Raw genomic sequence first — 17,294 nt, forward strand, 5'->3', positions numbered from 1 at the left:
GATAACACATCATGAAGTTGATACGAAGGGAGAGACGGTTCCATAGTCCCTTTCAACCATAAGCTATAAGAAAATGTTCCATTGTTTAATGGTCTTACAGTCTTTAAATGAGGTTCTGTGTGTCCTGCAGTTCTTGCCTAACTTCTTAACTAAAATGCTTTTTCTTTTAGCTAACCAGTTGCCAGCAGGTTTAATAACTACAGATGGCCAGCAACAAAATGTTATGGTTTATACAACATCTTATCAACAGGTACTGTATCCTCTCATTCACTCTTTCATTTTCTTGCTAAAATTCAAAGCCTTATTTCAGCAGCCCTATTCTGAAGGAGCTGAGAATGATTTTGTATGTAGCCTTTTTGGTGGCTCACATGACTTTGCTACAACAGTGAAAGCTTGCTAAATGTGAAAAAGCTTCAGCAGAGGGTGACTTGAAAATAAACTTACTTTCCTTTCTCTCTAGATCTCTGGAGTTCAACAAATTCAGTTCTCATGATGTGAAGGCAACTTTGGATCTGAGATCATGAGACAGAAAAGCTGTACAATTCTAAGGAGACATGAGTTTAAAATGACTGGTGAACAGAGATTTATCTCTTTGTATATTAATTAACTGTAATGTAGCTACCTGAGGCTTGACTAATTGAGGTGTGAATTCTGACTCAAATCTTTTTTCATGAATGATTTTAAAAATTGGATTTTAAAGGTATTAAAGTATTTTTGTTTTGTACAAGAGTTTGTTGCTCTGTATAACTCCTGTATGCATTGTATATTGCAATTTATTACTGTCAGAGATTTGTAGACAGTTTCTTATTTTCATATTGAATCATGTTACTTTTGTAATTCAAGTAAACAGCTGGGTTAATTCATGCTTACCCTTTGAATAAAATACAAGGGTAAAGTTCATTCTGAATGCAAGTTGCCTTTATTATAAAAGTTGAGTTGGTCTTGGTTACATAACTTGTCTTGCATGACAACTTAACTGACTTTGATGTTAGCATATTTATTGAAGTTTTAAAAGACTCATGAAATTCTAACAACTTAAAATTGCTACAATTTGTTTTTTAATGTAAGCTTAGAATTAAAAGTTAATACAGAAACAAATAATTGTTAGATCTGTTAACTTTAGAGATCAGTGCCCATAAACAGTGTTTATTTTAATTAAACACTGTTTGTGTATGCCTGATAAGTCTTTATTTTGAAATTATTACAAGCATTCATTAATCTACTTTTATTATATTAAGACCTTTTTCAGACATGTGAAGAAGTTATATTAAAAGTAGTCATAGTGCTACTGATTTCTTCTTTTTATGTACAGTTTTTAGAAGCCAAATCCTAGAATTTAACTGCTTCCTCAACTGTAGTAGGGGGATTTTATAGTCCTGTGCTAAATGACCTCATTTTAAATGACTCCTTTTAACTGAACTGTTTTAAGGTTTCCTGAAAGACTGTGAGAACCCTCAGAAATGTTAAACATTTTGTGGATGGGCATTTGTGTGCATGGGAGAGTGAATGAAGTTTGAATAGGTGATATTTCTGAATGAAAGACTCAGAGTTTCAGTTTGCTCTCTTCCTGGTTTTTTTTGTTTGTTTGTTTTTGTTGGTCTTTTTGTTGTTGTTTTTTGGGGGTTTTTTTGCAATAAACTGTATGTAGATTATGTAATTCTGTATATTTAGTGAGCCATTCTTAGTACTGCTGCTGTGTTTTAAATAATCGGGTTGGTAATCTTTCGATTGGATTCTCTGGCATCTTTAGTGTTGGGGTGACACTTTAGTTGAATCAGTATTACTCAGACTGGAGTTTGGGAACATTGATATTTGTGCTGTTGTTTTGAATGGACTTCCTGCCATGTACACCCAGTGACTCCTGTCTAAACACATGGTAGTTTTAATAAGCTAAATATTCGCACCCTTTAGCTTAACATGAAACAGCAACAAACCCCTCTGTCCACCCTTGAAATCCCAGTTTGTGTATGGAAATAGTTAGACATTTTACTTATACATTTCTTTGGACACTAAAATAATGTCAGTTTAAACGCAGGTTAACAACATGCTAAGGGATGCCTCTGGCCAAGACCCAGTGTACTATGTGGTAAGCTGGAGCTTTATTTTAAAGCAACAACTACAGGTTGTCTCTCACCAAAAACAGCTCCGCATTTTTAAATGGAATAAAAAAACAAACAAACAAAAAACTGAACTACACACCCGTTAGAGAAGCCCTGTTTTTTGTGGTTTTTATTTTTAACTTATTATTTTAGATGGTTGCACATATCAACTGGGATATATGTAGCTGTGCTTATTGGAAGAACTGTAGTACAGTAGTTAAGTAAAAACTGAATTAAGTTTGGGCACTAGGAACTTGGAAGGGGGCTTGGGAATTATGGCATCAACTGGTTGAGAGGACTATGATCAGCTAAAATGGACAGTGTTTACTTTAGATTTGAGTTACCAGTCTCGTTGTCATTAACAGGGCAGGTCATACACCTCATTCAAAACTCGGGAAGAAAATGGTGCATCACTACACACAGACTCCAGGGCCATTTCTCAAAAGTAAGGGTTTTCTTAATGAAAGCGTAGGTTTTCCATCATAATTCTGGTAATAGCAAAATATATAGGATCTTACCTTGGGGAAATAAAATAACTAAGGACAAAAATCTACCCAAGTGATACTAATATGTTTGTTCACTCTTTTCTAACCTCTCTTCATTTAAAACAATATAAAAACTGTCATCAAACCAGTCATCTGTGATGCTGTATACCACTTGCTTCTAAGAAGCTACTATTTCAGTTCTTCGCACTGTCTTCTGAACTAATATAACACTGCATCTCCAGAGACACTCAGCTAGCTACTAATGTTAATAGTTGCAACAAATTTTAATTCAAAATAGCATCTGTGTGTTGGAGTTCTCCTCATGAAGCCTGGATAACCATTTGATGTATGGTAACTGAAAGCCTAAAATGTTAAATGACTGAACTAATAGAATTGTTCATTACAGTCTCTGCTTTACGTGGTCTTTTCAATCTTCTTGCATACAGAAGGGCTAAATAAAAGACCAGAACTGTTCAATAACGATGCTTAAAATGTTGCTGCACCTATAAATGGCCTTCAACTCCCATTTTCATTACAAGTTATAACAAAGAATGTCTGAGAGAGCAAAGATCAGTTGGCACATCACAAATTGATTGCTTATCTAGGTGTCAAATGTTGAGTGCGCATATCTGAACATTTTACGTTGCATTTACACCCATACCTCTTATTCCACTTATTTAGTCTAGTAGGAAGACAGAAAGGAGCTGTAGCATGAAGAGCATGTTATAAGATCCTACTGACCCATTACATGTAAGCTGGTTGTACACCACTCTAGACACTTGGATGCTATGTGTAACTCCATTGCCCAACAAGAACAAAAGTTTGTTGATAAGGTTCAGACCATAGCTATGTAAAGACATTCAGTTTTCTCCTGGGAAAGTTGCTGCTCTCTTAGGAGAAATCAGTGTTGCACAAATGGAATAGTAGTTGGCCCTTGTCCTAAAAAATTACAGTAGGTGTAAGGTAGTGGAAGTCAATGCAAGTAGCATGAACATATGACATTAGGCAAACTTGTTGGTAGGAGAATAGGTTAACTTTTTAACCATGCAAAAAGGCAAATGGCAACTTTATTAATAGCCTTTTTCCTCCCAAGCCTACCACTTTTTTTCCCCCTAGCTCTACTAGGGAGGAGCAATGTAGGTGGTCTACATGAGAGTTCTCAACATGAAATGATGACTTACAATAGTGAGAGGTTTTGTGGGGAAGGGACTTGCAGCTGTCAAGAAAAGTTATAGTTGGCATGCAGCCTTATTCAAGGCTGCAAGATTGTAGAATCCTAGAAAATTAGGATTGGAAGAGACCTCTAGAGGGCATCTTGTCCAACCTCCTGCTCAAAGCAGGACCATCCCAGCTAAATCAATCCAGCCATGGCTTTGTTGAGCTGGGCCTTAAAAGCCTTCAAGGATGGAGATTCTATCCCCTCTCTAGGTAACCCATTCCAGTGTTTCACCACCCTCCTAGTGAGAGAGTTTTTCCTAATATCTAACCTAAACTTCCCTTGCTGCAACTTGAGACCACTGCTCCTTCTTCTATCATCTACCACCACTAAAAACAGTCTAGCTCCATTCTCTTTCAACCCCCCTCCTGCCTTTCAGGTAGTTGAAGGCTTGATCAACTGCCCCCTCAGTCTTCTCTTCTGCAGCCTAAATAAACCCAGCTCCCTTGGCCTTGCCTCAGAAGTCATGAGCCCACCCCCTAGCCATTTGTGTCGCCCTGTGCTGGACTCTCCAATTTGTCCACATCCTTTCTGTAGTGAGGGGCCCAAAAACTCAACACAGTAGTCCAGATGTGGCCTAACCAGTGCAGGATAGAGGGGAATAATTACTTCCCTCAATCGGCTAGCAACACTCCTACTAATGGAGCCAAGTATGCTGTTTGCCTTCTTGACATCAAGGGCACTCTGTCAACTCATATCCAGCTTATTGTCCACTGTAACCCTCAGGTCCTTTTTGTTAGAGCTGCTGCTTTGCCAGTTGGTCTCAAACCTGTGGCAGTGTGAGCTTCTTCTGTCCTAAGTGCAGGACTTTGCACTTGTCCTTGGTGAACCTCATGAGATTTCTTGTGGCGCAATCCTTCAATTTATCTAGGTTACTGAATCCTAGCCCTACTCTGCAGCATATCTATTCCTCCCTGCAGCTTGATGGGATCTAGAAACTTGCTGAGGGTGCATTCCATCCCATCTTCCAGATCGTTAATGAAGATATTTAACAAAACTGGCCCCAGGACCAACCCCTGGGACACTCCACTTAATACCAGCTGCCAATTAGACATTGAGCCACTGATCACTACCCAATGAGCCTGACAATCCAGCCAGCTTTCTTTCTACCTTACAGTCTATTCATCCAACCCATGTTTCCTTAGCTTGCTTGCAAGAATACTGTGGAAGACGGTATCAAAAACAATGCTAAAATCAGGGTATATCCCCATATCCACAGAGCCAGTCATCTCATTGTAGAAGGCAACTGGGTTGGTCAGGCATGACTTGCCCTTGGTGAATCCATGTGGACTGTTCCTGATCACTTTCTTCTCCTCCAGCTGCTTAGAAATGGATTCCTTGAAAACCTGCTCCATGTCTTTTCCAGAGACTGAGGTAAGGCTGACTGGTCTGTATTTCCTTGGATCCTCCTCTTTCTTCAAGATGGGCACTATATTTGCCCTTTTCCAATCAGCCTGGACTTCCCCTGATCACAGCAAGTTTTCAAAGAATGGCCAGCTGCTCTGCAATCACATCAGCCAACTCCCTTAGCAGCCTCATGCACATCACATCCAGTCCTATGGACTTGTACATGTCCACCTTTTCTAAATACTCCCCAACATGTTTCACTGTGGAGGGCTGGTCACTTTCTCCCCAAGCTGCTGCCCAGTGCAGTAGTCTGCGAGCTGATCTTGCCTGTGAAGACAAAGGTAAAAAAAGGCATAGAGTATTTCAGTCTTTTCTTCCTCATCTGTCACTAGGTTGCTTCCCCAATCAGTAAGGGACCCACACTTTCTCCAATCTTCTTGTTACTAACATACTGGTAGAAATGTTTCTTGTTACCCTTCGCATCCCTAGCTAGCTCCAACTCGAGTTGTGCTTTGGCCTTGATTTCATCCCTGCATGCCTGAGCAATATTTATTCTCCCTGTCCAAGCTTCACTTCTCCTTATCCAAGCTTCATCTGTCTGTCCAAGCTTCCTTTTTGTGTTTAAGCTCACCAAAGTGTTCTCTGCTAAGCTAAGCTGGTCACCTGCCATATTTGCTATTCTTCCTGCACATCGGGATAGTTCATTCTTGCGCCCTCAGTAAGGTTTCTTTAAAATACACCCAGCTCTCCTGGACTCCTTTACCTCTCCGGCTGGCCTCCCAAAGGATCCTGCTCATTATTTCCCTGAGGGAGTCAATGTCTGCTTTTCTGAAGTCCAAGGCCCTTATTCTGCAGCTCTCTTTTCTTCCTTTTGTCAGCATCCTGAACTCAATCATCCTGTGGTCATTGCTGCCTAAATTGCCATCCTCTTCTACATTTCCCATGCAGTGTGATTGTATGCTTCAACTCCAATTAAAGCAAAATCATATTCCAGTTTGTTTGTTGTTTATGATGATTTACAGTGTCTGACGTAGGCACCCAGCCTGGACAAGCTATTTCATTTGCACTGGGCAAAATGAGGAAAGAAATAGGGACATTTTTAAGCATATTTAATTTTACTTATAAATAAGCTGCCTTTTTTTCCATGCTTGGGATGCATTACCATCTTATATGGACTTTTGGCATGAAAAATTAGAAGGGGAGAAAAAGTAACAGTTGGTACTCTTGTTGATCTCTCTTCTACTCCACATGTTTAGAAGTAAAAGAAAGCCTTTTTTATGAGGCTCAAATTAAGTGTAAAATTAAAATTTCTGTCTGGGTGGAAGGGGGAGGGAGTAGGTTTTCCTCTTATTATGTGCGTCTGTTCTAGTTCTATAAGAGTTGTGTTGGAACAGTACCTCAACCACTTGTTAAAGTAGGGTTTTTTATTTGTTTTTTAAATGATCTACAATTTTTCAGAAAGCCCAGCTATTCAGCTCTTGTATACCTTGAGAGACTGGCAAATATAATAACATTTTAATAAACAAGGCTTGAAGGTACATGGGTCTTAAGATTGATTCTGCTACACTCTCACGCAGTTTCCTGGGCAAACTGCCAGGGACATTTCCTGGAATATCCTGTTACAGTATATTGGCCTGCATATACATCAGAAGTGATGACACCTGGTTTGCTTTTGCATAAAAAAACTCCCCATCAAGTTCTGTAGGCAAACAGTTGTCAGGCTAGCAATTTAACCCTTACATGCCTAATGCTTTCCTTGGGCCATTTCACATAAAAATCAGTACTAAGGCTACTTTTAACAAGGATTAATTTTCAAAAGGCCTAAACTTTTTTTAGTCCTTCCAGGACTTGTAGTAATGTTTAGTGGTGAAATCACCTCCACTCACTAAGGATAAGGACTGGTTGCCCTCAAAGGGCATGTCCCAATTACCGCACTTGTGCATGGGTGTACATTTCCCACAGGACAAATTAGCAGTGGTACATATATGTTCCATTGTTATTTGTCCCCAGGCATGCCCCTGCATGTACACTTTGGCATGCAGCAAATTGCCCTGGGTGGGATAGGAGAGGCTGGAACCAGCACCTGTGCTGGCCCCAGCAGCTTTACTTGGGACCAGCCCCATGCCCCTCACCTAACTTGTGGGGCTTGATGAGTTTGACACTCCTATTATACACTTTCCAGCATATACCTCAAGCACTTGCTTTCAAGCATGTATATATGGACATGCATTACATTCCATTATGGATGATGCCAGAGGATTTGAAGTATCCACTCCAGGGGGAGTCCAGGGGCTGGGGGAGAAGATCTTGGAGTCCCTAAGCAAACAGCAACTAAGACCACTTTAGCAGACTACTACCTCCATTTGGGAGTCCATTACAGGGCATGATGCTTGGTAAATGTTTGTGAAGTTTCAATTAGCTACCTTGCAGATGTCAGGAATGGAGTTTATTGTCTGGGGCCGAAGAGTACTGCATTTCATCTCTTTTCAGCTATGTGTATCTTCCTGAGAATAAACAACCAAGGCAATCAACAAACTAAAAGTTTGTAGCCATGCTCCTCAAGCATCGACTTGGCTTTTGATCCTAAACTGATATAATCAATTTCCATCAATTCTTAATCTACAGTGATCAAGTGATCCTATAATCAAGATCAAAGAAATCAACTAGTAGCAGCAAGTAAAGCACTAAATAGTGTAACCAACGGAACTTGGTCTCATTTAAAACACAATTTGTTACTAGAAACTAGATATTTTCCCATCTTCCATCACCCCATCATGAAATTGTCTAATCATTGCAATGAATGGGTCAGAACAGCCAAATTTGACAAGCTTCCATAGGTTTTTCTGACTGATTTGTATCAACAAAAACAGAGGTTAACATTCTGTTCTTTACCTTCCTTTTCTGTGTGTGTGCAGCAATGAGCACATCCATTATTTCTGTAAAACTATAATGGTTGTCAGCAAAAGTGTTTCAGCTCTAGAGCAAGGAAACTGACAGGGCAGGATTTGTGCGAGGAGATTGTGATCTATAAAGGAAGGTAACGATATAAGGACCATAGGAGCAGGTTTGCATTCTTGGGGTGGGGGTGGGGAAGAGGAGTCACTGCTTTATACCTAGACTGAAATCTGAGACACTGGATTAAAAGGTCAGCCAAGCAGATGTCAGCTAGAATGGCAACAGTCAGGTGCTTTACTATTTGAGCATAATGCAATTACCATTTCAATTTAAGGTGGTAGGTGGCAAGACATTAATGGCCTACTTAGGTATGCCATCACTAATCAATAACTTCACCAATGGTTCTAGATTCCTTATTGAGTAGGTTAAGGGGGTCAGCACATCTTTCCAGAATTTGGCAATGTGTAGCTATAGGGACTTCTGACAAGGTTTAGTCCTGGGCAAGAAAAATGGCAAAGTTACCCTTAGAGATTCAGTATGTGTGGTGATGCCTCACTCCCTAGAAGCAAGGTTTTGGGAAAGAGCCCAGTAGGCAAACCTGCTGAATAAAAGGTGAAATTCTGTGAAAACCTTGGTTAGGAGCATGGGGTTAGTCAAAAAGGAGACCTTTCCTGGAGAAATGTAGCATGAGGAGGAGCCACCATCAGGGCCTACATCTCTCACCACCCTGGTAGGTTTGAGAGAAGAATCCATATAATTCACTAAACTTAACTGAAATGTCACCTCCCTTCCTTCTGCATCAGGTGGAGATAGAGTTACCACAATCCTTGCATCACCAAAAAACCTGAGGACATTGGTCATTATACAAGAGCAGCACATAATAGTTAAGGACCTACCTGCCACAGCAAGACAACAGGTTTTTCATGGCCCTCTAGTGGTATGCAGAGCTGATTTTGTGGGCATTTCATGGTGGTCCCACTCCCACCAATGACTGGCAGGGGGCGCCTTCACTCAGTCTACATTACTACTGCTTTTTTTGCCCTGCCCCTAGCAGCTGGTTGGCAGAAGGTGCCTTCACTTAGTCTGCTACTACATTTTTTTTTTTTTTAATTTGATTTCGCAGGAAATTGCAGCCAATGACAGATTTCCTGGCAATTGCTGACAAAGCTGTTTTTGTGTTTTCTGTGCAATTGCTGAAACTGCAATTTAGGTAGGTCCCTAACAATAGTAACAATGTATTGTGCTCATTGGAGGACAACAGGATTGAACTGCAGAATGATGCTACTAAATGACTGTGGAGCAACAGGGATTCTTTGATCAGGGCAATATTATTATAACATTAGACATTTTGTTTGTTTCATTGCTGAGTTCATACTTTTATCACATCACTGGTGTATTTTGGTATATGCCTGCCCTTAGGATGTCTACAACAGCAATCATCAATACTACTTCCTTAATACTACTTAATTCTTGAAGTCAGACTGCAAAAGCAAAAGTTACTAATATCTTGTAATGAATATTAGAGATTTCCTCTAAACTAGAATGGTTTTGGGGAGATACTCCGGCCAATTTCTTACCATAGAGATTTATGTGTATCCATGTCATTTCTTGTTATACCTAATTGTACCTTGAATATTTTTCAAAATAAAATGCTGAGAGGGGATACAGGCTAGTTACTCAGAGCGAACAAGGCTTTTAAATTCATCAAGTGTTTCAGTTTGTTAATAATACCCTTTATTTTCCAGGCAAGGGAATGATTTTCCAGCTCTGAGTGTTTTCAGTAACATGGTAATTGGCATCAAAACGCTGGTTCATAAGTCTGCATTTTCTACCAGTTTTCCACATGCTATCCCACTTACTGTATCCATTCTTCTATCTAGAACACATTCTACGCCAGTACTTCTCAACCATTTCAGGCTCAAGGTCCCTTTCAGAAATGTCAGCTCTTAGTTTTCACTTGATTTTTGACTACAGAAAAACTGTTCTATTTTTTTTTTTTTTAAACAAAGAATTCAGACCACAACAGGTAAGCATATTTTTAGACTTGAAATCTCTGGGTTTAATCTTGTAAATCAAGTTTGCATACCCAACAGCAATAACATTGTGTGGCACTCTGCAGTACCCTTAAAAGGATTTCAAGGCACTCGGGTGGGTCAATACCCACAAGACAGAATATGGTGATCTAATAAGTTTGTATCCACCTTGCAGCACTTTCATCTGGTCAGTATTTTCTTAGTTAACTGCTGTACATTTGAGGCAGGACTATTGCAAGGCATTCTACGTGGGGCTACACGTTACCACTCAGAAATTCCTGCTGCACAAAAAACACCATTTTAGAAGCTTGTTTAGTGCTGCTATGGGGAAGTTGCAAAGCCTAGTGACTTTCACGTGTAACTCATGGTAACTCCCTTGAACTCTAAGGCCCTCTTTAGAATATCTGAACTTGAAAGAAGCCTACCTTTTGTCCCATGTCCTGCAGTGTCACCTGAGATCAGTTAATACATTTCAGGTTACAGGCTCCATCTCTAGGTCACTGGTAATGGTGGGACACCATCAGTGGAGGATCCTTGATTTTGGAAGTTGCTCGCTTTATCCTCTGCAGTGGTTTTCTGACCTTCAGGTCATAGTTAAAATCTCATATATGTTCCTCTGGCCAATGGCTAAGATAAAGCAGGGGAAACTATTTTTTATTACATTTCTTTGATCACAAGGTAAAATATTCTTTTGTTTAACCAATGTTTGGAGTTCATTTGTGTTTATATGTTATGCACAGACCTAAAGACATCTGGTATGGAGCTTTATATATTTTAATAAACATCAATCCAATTCCCAACAACCTAAGATAGACATCTCTTGCTAAACATTTGCAATATCAGGAGAAATCTGAAGTCACTGATAAATGGCACTTACGTTTCTATTATATTCTCTTTTAGAACATTCTTACATACTAGGAAGGATGCCTATAAATGAACAAACTGCAGAGTGTTACAAAGTAATGTCAGGGTACTGCTGAGGATTAATCATTCATAAGACTATTCTAGATAAAAATAAAATTGATTTCTTGCAATGCATTACTGCCAATCTAGGGTAGATCCCAGCCTCTCTTGCTGGAATAAAAACAGAACTGACACTGAGCTATGGGATTGTAAAGTTAGTAGCTTTATAATAGAATGAACCACCACTTTACATTTCTCTTAACATCTTCCATTCAGAAGATCACAAAACATCTGACAAATGTTAACTAAAAACACCTCACAGCACAGCTCTGAGGTAGGTAGCATTTAACTATTTCATACAGAGCAGAATGAAGTTATTTGCCCAAAACTGCACTGAGTTAGAAGCAGAGTAGTAAACGGGAACTTTTTCCTCTAATGCTTTAACTTGCTAGACAAGCCTTACTTACCATCTTGATGTTAGAGCTGTAAATGACATCCTATCCCATTTCAAGAGAAATGCATTCTGTAGGCATTTTACTCATCATGAATTATACTATAACCAGAAAATGATGATAAAACATCTCCACTCTACACACCCATCTAAAATTTTACAGTCCAGTTCTTGCAATGACTTAGGCTATAATTAAAAAAAAAAGTGGATGCTGTGTATATGCATGTATGTGTATGGGGGGGGGGATGTTGGAAGAAGAGGAGCATGTCAGAGTTAGGATATAGTACTTGCACTTATAATTTTATTATATTACTCACTAGCCACTGCAGTTAAAGGAGAATGGGCTATTTTAACCTATCAACAACCCAGGTCTACTGCCCAAACTAACTTAAAACAAGAACAAGAAATAGACAATGAGAGGATTTGAATGCAAGCAAAGGAAGTATTTATGACTCTCCAAAAAGAACGTGCAGTCAAGTTTGCCTATTTTAAAAAGTTTGAAATACTATTTAGACTGATAGCTTCCACATGTGAAGTCCCATATTTTCCACATTTTTATTTTCATGACATAAAAATAGCAGCTGCCAGTAATTTATTGCAGGGCCTAAAATTTTTAAGTGTTTCTCCTCTCTTTGAAGATGCATATTTGAGCTTCCAATTGTGTTTGAAGAACAACTTAGTGAACATGCCAAGTATTAAAAGCAGATGTTTAAAACAACAGAAAAAAAACAATCCCACCAAACACTGCCAGCCCTGCTGTTTGACTTTTTGTTTTGAGCAGTCAAAAGCTGGAGACATGCAAGGTACTTCACTCTTGTAGGCAATGGAAGATTTTGGCAACTGGGTGAAGAGGGGCTACCAACATCAGCGACGTTTCCATCTCATACTCACTTCAAGAGATGTATCCCAACATTCCTAAACAGAGGATGGTTGATGGCACGGAACGTAGCCCAGGGGATGGATCACTTAAGATATGCCCCAGTCCTATACTCTCCTTCTAAAACAACTACAATTTACCACCTTTAGGGGCAGGATGTTGACCTAAATGGACCACTGATCTGAGCCAATATGGCACTTACGTACACCTCCTTTTACCTGAACTCTTAGCACTTTGAAAGGCCGTGGAAGTCAATGGGGTAAAAGAGGTCCACCACCTATCCATAACAATTATCTTGTAACACAGCTGCCTTCTCTCTGGGCCTCACCACACAGCACTTCTTCCCAGATATCTCCTCCCTATTTATTTGGATCCAACCTGTAGGCCATACATTTGACACCCGCAATTTCCCCATATTGTGCTGAGAATTGTACAAAGCAAGTCCCTATGCAAGCTGATTTTCATTTGTTTCACCTGAAACATAAAATTTGCCCACGTTAATGAGTTTTCTTGGTTGCATTGTTCAAATACCACAATGCTTCAGGCACTATTGGAGATTCCATGCCAAATTACACATCTCTTCTAATGTTCAGACCATTAACTTTAATAGTTAGTAAGTGATCTCAAACTAGGTAAAGTCCTGCTTTTGAGAGATATGGCACTTTTTGCAAGAGTGACGTAGGGTCATTGGCTATTAACCAAATTACTAGAGCATTTCTGGATCAGTGAAGAAGGGTAAGCCCAACTCTCCATTTTCCTGTGTGAGTAGTCTTGAAAAGCAAAAGAACATTTGGGAATGAGAACATTATTTCCCATTCACATGAAAGATAATTGAACTCTCGATTATTTCTTGGGCCTCAACTGTAAGCCAACCTCTAAAGAGAAATCTGAGCAGCCTTCCCCTATGAGTGCCATCTTTATCTATTAGGCTTTATCTGTTCATCTTTTTGCACATACTTCTAAGGCTGCTAATGCTAGTCACCATTGTAGATAAGATACCATACTTACTGGATCAATACTCAATAGCATGTAGCAACACTTGCAGATAGCAGTGTGTCTAAACAGAAAAACCTATACTGCTGCAAACATGAAGAAAAAGGTGTGCTCTGAGATTTCAGAAAAACTCTTCCCATGAAAATGAAATGAGTTAGCTTTCAACATGTTTGTACTTCCCTGCCCACAGGGACATACAAATGTGATCCAAGAATGACACCTATATTTTGCTTTATATCCAGCAAGTGGTTCTCTCTCTCAAGAATTTTTTGTAGATGCAGTTTCAGAAATCCATTCAGGGATAAAGCTATGTTATGGTACCAGGAATCTCAGCCCCTGGAAACAACTGAACTACAGATGATCTCTGCAAATTGTGCATCTCCACCGCCCCACCGCAATGACAATGGCAAGATTATATAGGAGTTTAAGGACACATTGTACAACAACTTCATTCTTATAGTCTCTGAGGTCTTTTGGAAGCCACTTCATAGGGCTTGGAACCTTAACATGACCTCTGAACTCGTCACAGACTGCCTGAAGTCGTGCTTATACTTCAAAGTGGAGACAGAATATGTGAGTCCTGTACCGTGGCATGTGTGAAGATCATTTGGCTGTGCTGAAGCAAGGCATAAGTCACCCTTGGTAGAGCCTTCATCATAAAGGGAATACCTATAAATATTAGCATGGCATTTTTGGGACAATGCTGCTCACTTGAATAGAGGCAGAGACATCGCAGGAGATAGTTTTGTAGCTACAGATCTAGGTGGTTGAAACTACTCTTCTACCAGAATTGGAGAAGGAAAGATAGATGTCGGGACCCAGGGCAGCCAGCCAGCAGCTCTCCCTGACTCTCACCTGGGCAGTTAAGGGTCCGTCAGGCAGGTATTTGTGACGCTTGGAGTGGAATTAATTAGGCGGACGCTTATCGTTTGCAAAGCAAGATTATTTACTCACGCCATCAAGGTGGTGAAGGACGGAGGTTAGAAATACTTGGTTAGTTACAGCTTATAGGTCGTAGGTCGGTCCGTATAAGAGTTCGGCGGTCGGGCAGAGAAAAGGTCGGGCCGGCAGGTCATTGATTTACGTCTGAGATTGGGTCGAGACGTGGGGAACTGACAAGTGATTAAATTGTCAGTTACTCTGACGCATACGTTTAGAGGTCTCCAGGTTATGTGTGCGGAGATCTCCCGTTCTTTACGGAAGTGAAGACGGGTTTTATTTGTGTAATAGCCAATTGCTTTTCGCCACGTCATAAATTTAATTAGAATCGCCAATTATTTAGCAGTCTTTGCTAGGGTGTTATCATAGGGTTACTCCTTGTTTTCTTTGACCAATTATAATGATTTATGTAAAGCAAAGAAGGCAAAAGTTTTTATCTCTGTTAGTGGTGCAGCAATAAATTTCTTTTTGATATGCACAGCAAAAAAGCGGTTACTATCATTATTGTTAACCCTTAGTTAACCTAGTGCAGAAGAAAAACTGTTTTGAATGGTTTTTTACTTGCTTGTGACATGGGCACTACTTAATTGGGTTGTGACAATAGATAAGTTGCTAATGCACAAAAAGTGATAAAAGGTATATATATTACAATTCAGATATACCCAAGTAGGGAAAGCCCAGCTGCTTGCCCTAACACCTGGGTGGCACTTTTTCCTGCCCCTCCCCCCATTATTTTTAATCCTCTGGCCCCCACCCCTAGACAACCCCTCACCCGCACACCCACCAATCCCCACACAGACCTGCTAGCCACCCCCAGTCCCACCTATCCCTCCCATAGTCCAATTTAGATCACATTCCTGGAAGCAGAACTGTGCACAAGCAGGAACTAGGGCTGTGCAAAGCTTCGGGTGATGATTTGATTCGGAGGAGATTTGGCCCGATTCAGTGGCCAAGTCTGAATCTGAATCAAATCAGGGGACCGATTTAAAGGTCCAAATTGATTCAAAGTTCTCCAAATCTTCGGAAAAGATTCGACAAGCTTTGATGATTTGAGCAGTCCCCGGTGGCTGCAGCTGACTCCGAGCTGGTAAGTACTAGGGGTGGGGGAGGGAAGGAGGGCTGGGGGAGGGGACCATGGAGGGGACCCCTGCCAGCCCCCTAGCCCCCACCTGCTCCCCCAACGCCTGCCCCAGCTTGGTACTTTAAAAAAAAGCCCATGCTCACCAGGTGCTGCCAGGCAGGGGGCAATCTCCACTGCCCCCCACTGCATGGGGGGCTCTGCTATGAGCCCCCAACCCCCTCTGCTCCCCCAGCCAGCTCCAGCCCTTTGAGAAAAAAACCCAGGACTCTTCACTCCTGCACCAGCCTTGGGGCTTCAGGGGGCTTGTGCAGAGCCCCCCACATGGTGTGGGGAATTGTCTCCTGCTGGCAACAGCAGAGTCTGGGTTTTTTTGCAGGGGGAGGGGGACCTCTTAAAGGGCCAGAGATAGCCTAGCCAGGGCACCCATGAAGGGGCTGGGGGAGCAAGGGAGGGGCTGGGGGCTCATGCAGAGTCCCCATGCAGCATAGGGTAGTGGGGGGCAGCAGGGATCACCCCCACCTGGCAGCACCCACTGAGTCAGTGCTTTTTTTTTTTTTTTTTTTAAATAAGTGCCAGGAACTGGGGCAGCCATTGCTGGGCTGGGTGAGGTGTGGGGGATGGGCCTGGCCTGGCTGATTCAGAGATTTGGCAGCAGACGAATCTTCAAACAGATTTGGCCGAATCGAATCGGGACAGTGATTCGAACCACTGAATTGAATTACTGTCCCCTGAATCCAAAGCGAATACTAGCCACTTCGCACAGGCCGAGCAGGAACCCAATCTAAGATCACGCAGGTTAAAGTAAGATGCACGATTATAGATGGGGTCCCATAAATGTGTATGCATGCCTTAAGTTCTAAAAGAAAAGAAATGGTTAGAAAAATGGAAGTGCTAGGGGCAGAAAAGCTGACCACATTAGACCACTTCTGACTTCTATAGGTGGGTGAGCATATTTTATTACTGACAAATGAGCAAGCTGTACAAGATACAGAATATGCTTGTTAGCATTGTAGCTTGTTTAATCTACCTTTTTTTTCTCTCCCTCTGACTTATATGCTTATGGCAAGCAGCCTGGCTGTAGGGAAGCTGTCTGCTGCTTAGCAAATGTTAAAAGTTATATGTAGACCAGTAGTGCCCAATCTTCCAGCCCCACAGACAAGATGAGTGGCATAGGGTCAGTCTGCAAGCTGGATCCCATGTGGGGCTGGGTCCTGGATGCAAGCCAGTGCACCAGTCCAACCCTGCACACCCTGATGTAGCCATGCCAGCACAATTAAGGGCATGGGTCATTATATGGCCCACAAGGCTCCCCACCCGCCCAGAAATGTGGTGGCAGGGAAGCAGCAGTTACCATACCTACTGCTTCCCTACCATCAAGTTTCTGGACCCCTGGGGAATCCCATGGGTTGGAAGACGAGGCTCTGCAGGCCAGATTTAGTCCATAGACTGGAGGCTGAACACTACTGTTCTAGACTGAAGGCAGGGTTTGCTCACCAAAACTTATTTTGTTTCTTTAAATCATTTTGTTCATATGGGCACTGTTGGTTTCAATATTTTGGGGTAGATAAGGTAAGAAACAAGAAGAACTGAATGTTCGTAATACATCAAATAAGGTGAATTAGTAAGTAAGGTGCTATCACTCTATGCACGAGTGTATTTTTCCCCTTAAAGGGAGTGATGCTATTAAAATATATGTATATCTCAAGTTTTCAAAATTGGGACCGATCATGGAAGGATGAATTTCAGAAGAACTGAAGTCCAGAACAACCTACCCATCTATGGGTTCATAAAGCATCCAAGGCGGCAGTCTAAGCCCCTCATAAGCATATTTTATCACTGATCCAACACAACCTTAATATTTTGCTTACTTTCAACTGGGAATCTAGAACTGGGAAGGACCTCATAACTCACTTGAAAACTTAGTTTAAGCTAGCAGTTTAATTAACCTTTAAGTCATATTTTCAAACCAACTTTT

At 41.1% G+C, this 17,294-nt stretch overlaps 1 protein-coding gene and 1 long non-coding RNA gene across 5 annotated transcripts in view; one reads left to right on the forward strand and one right to left on the reverse strand.

Moving 5' to 3' along the window:
* NFYB (nuclear transcription factor Y subunit beta) overlaps positions 1–900 on the forward strand; it is a 20,360-nt gene extending 19,460 nt beyond the window's left edge. For all 4 annotated transcript variants that reach the window (XM_006272983.3, XM_006272984.4, XM_019489608.2 and 1 more), the window contains 2 exons: positions 171–250; positions 461–900. In XM_006272983.3, the coding sequence (XP_006273045.1) occupies positions 171–250; positions 461–493 (113 nt within the window). In that variant the 3' untranslated portion in view covers positions 494–900. The remainder of the gene's footprint in view (positions 1–170; positions 251–460) is intronic.
* LOC132250147 (uncharacterized) lies at positions 901–13,565 on the reverse strand. The gene is made up of 2 exons (XR_009461747.1): positions 10,501–13,565; positions 901–5,474 (listed from the first exon to the last, which is right to left on the reverse strand). It is a non-coding gene; the product is annotated as an uncharacterized LOC132250147 (long non-coding RNA).
* Between the last annotated feature and the right edge of the window lie 3,729 nt (positions 13,566–17,294).

Source organism: Alligator mississippiensis, chromosome 4 (genome assembly GCF_030867095.1).
Source record: "Alligator mississippiensis isolate rAllMis1 chromosome 4, rAllMis1, whole genome shotgun sequence".
NCBI lineage: Eukaryota > Metazoa > Chordata > Crocodylia > Alligatoridae > Alligator > Alligator mississippiensis.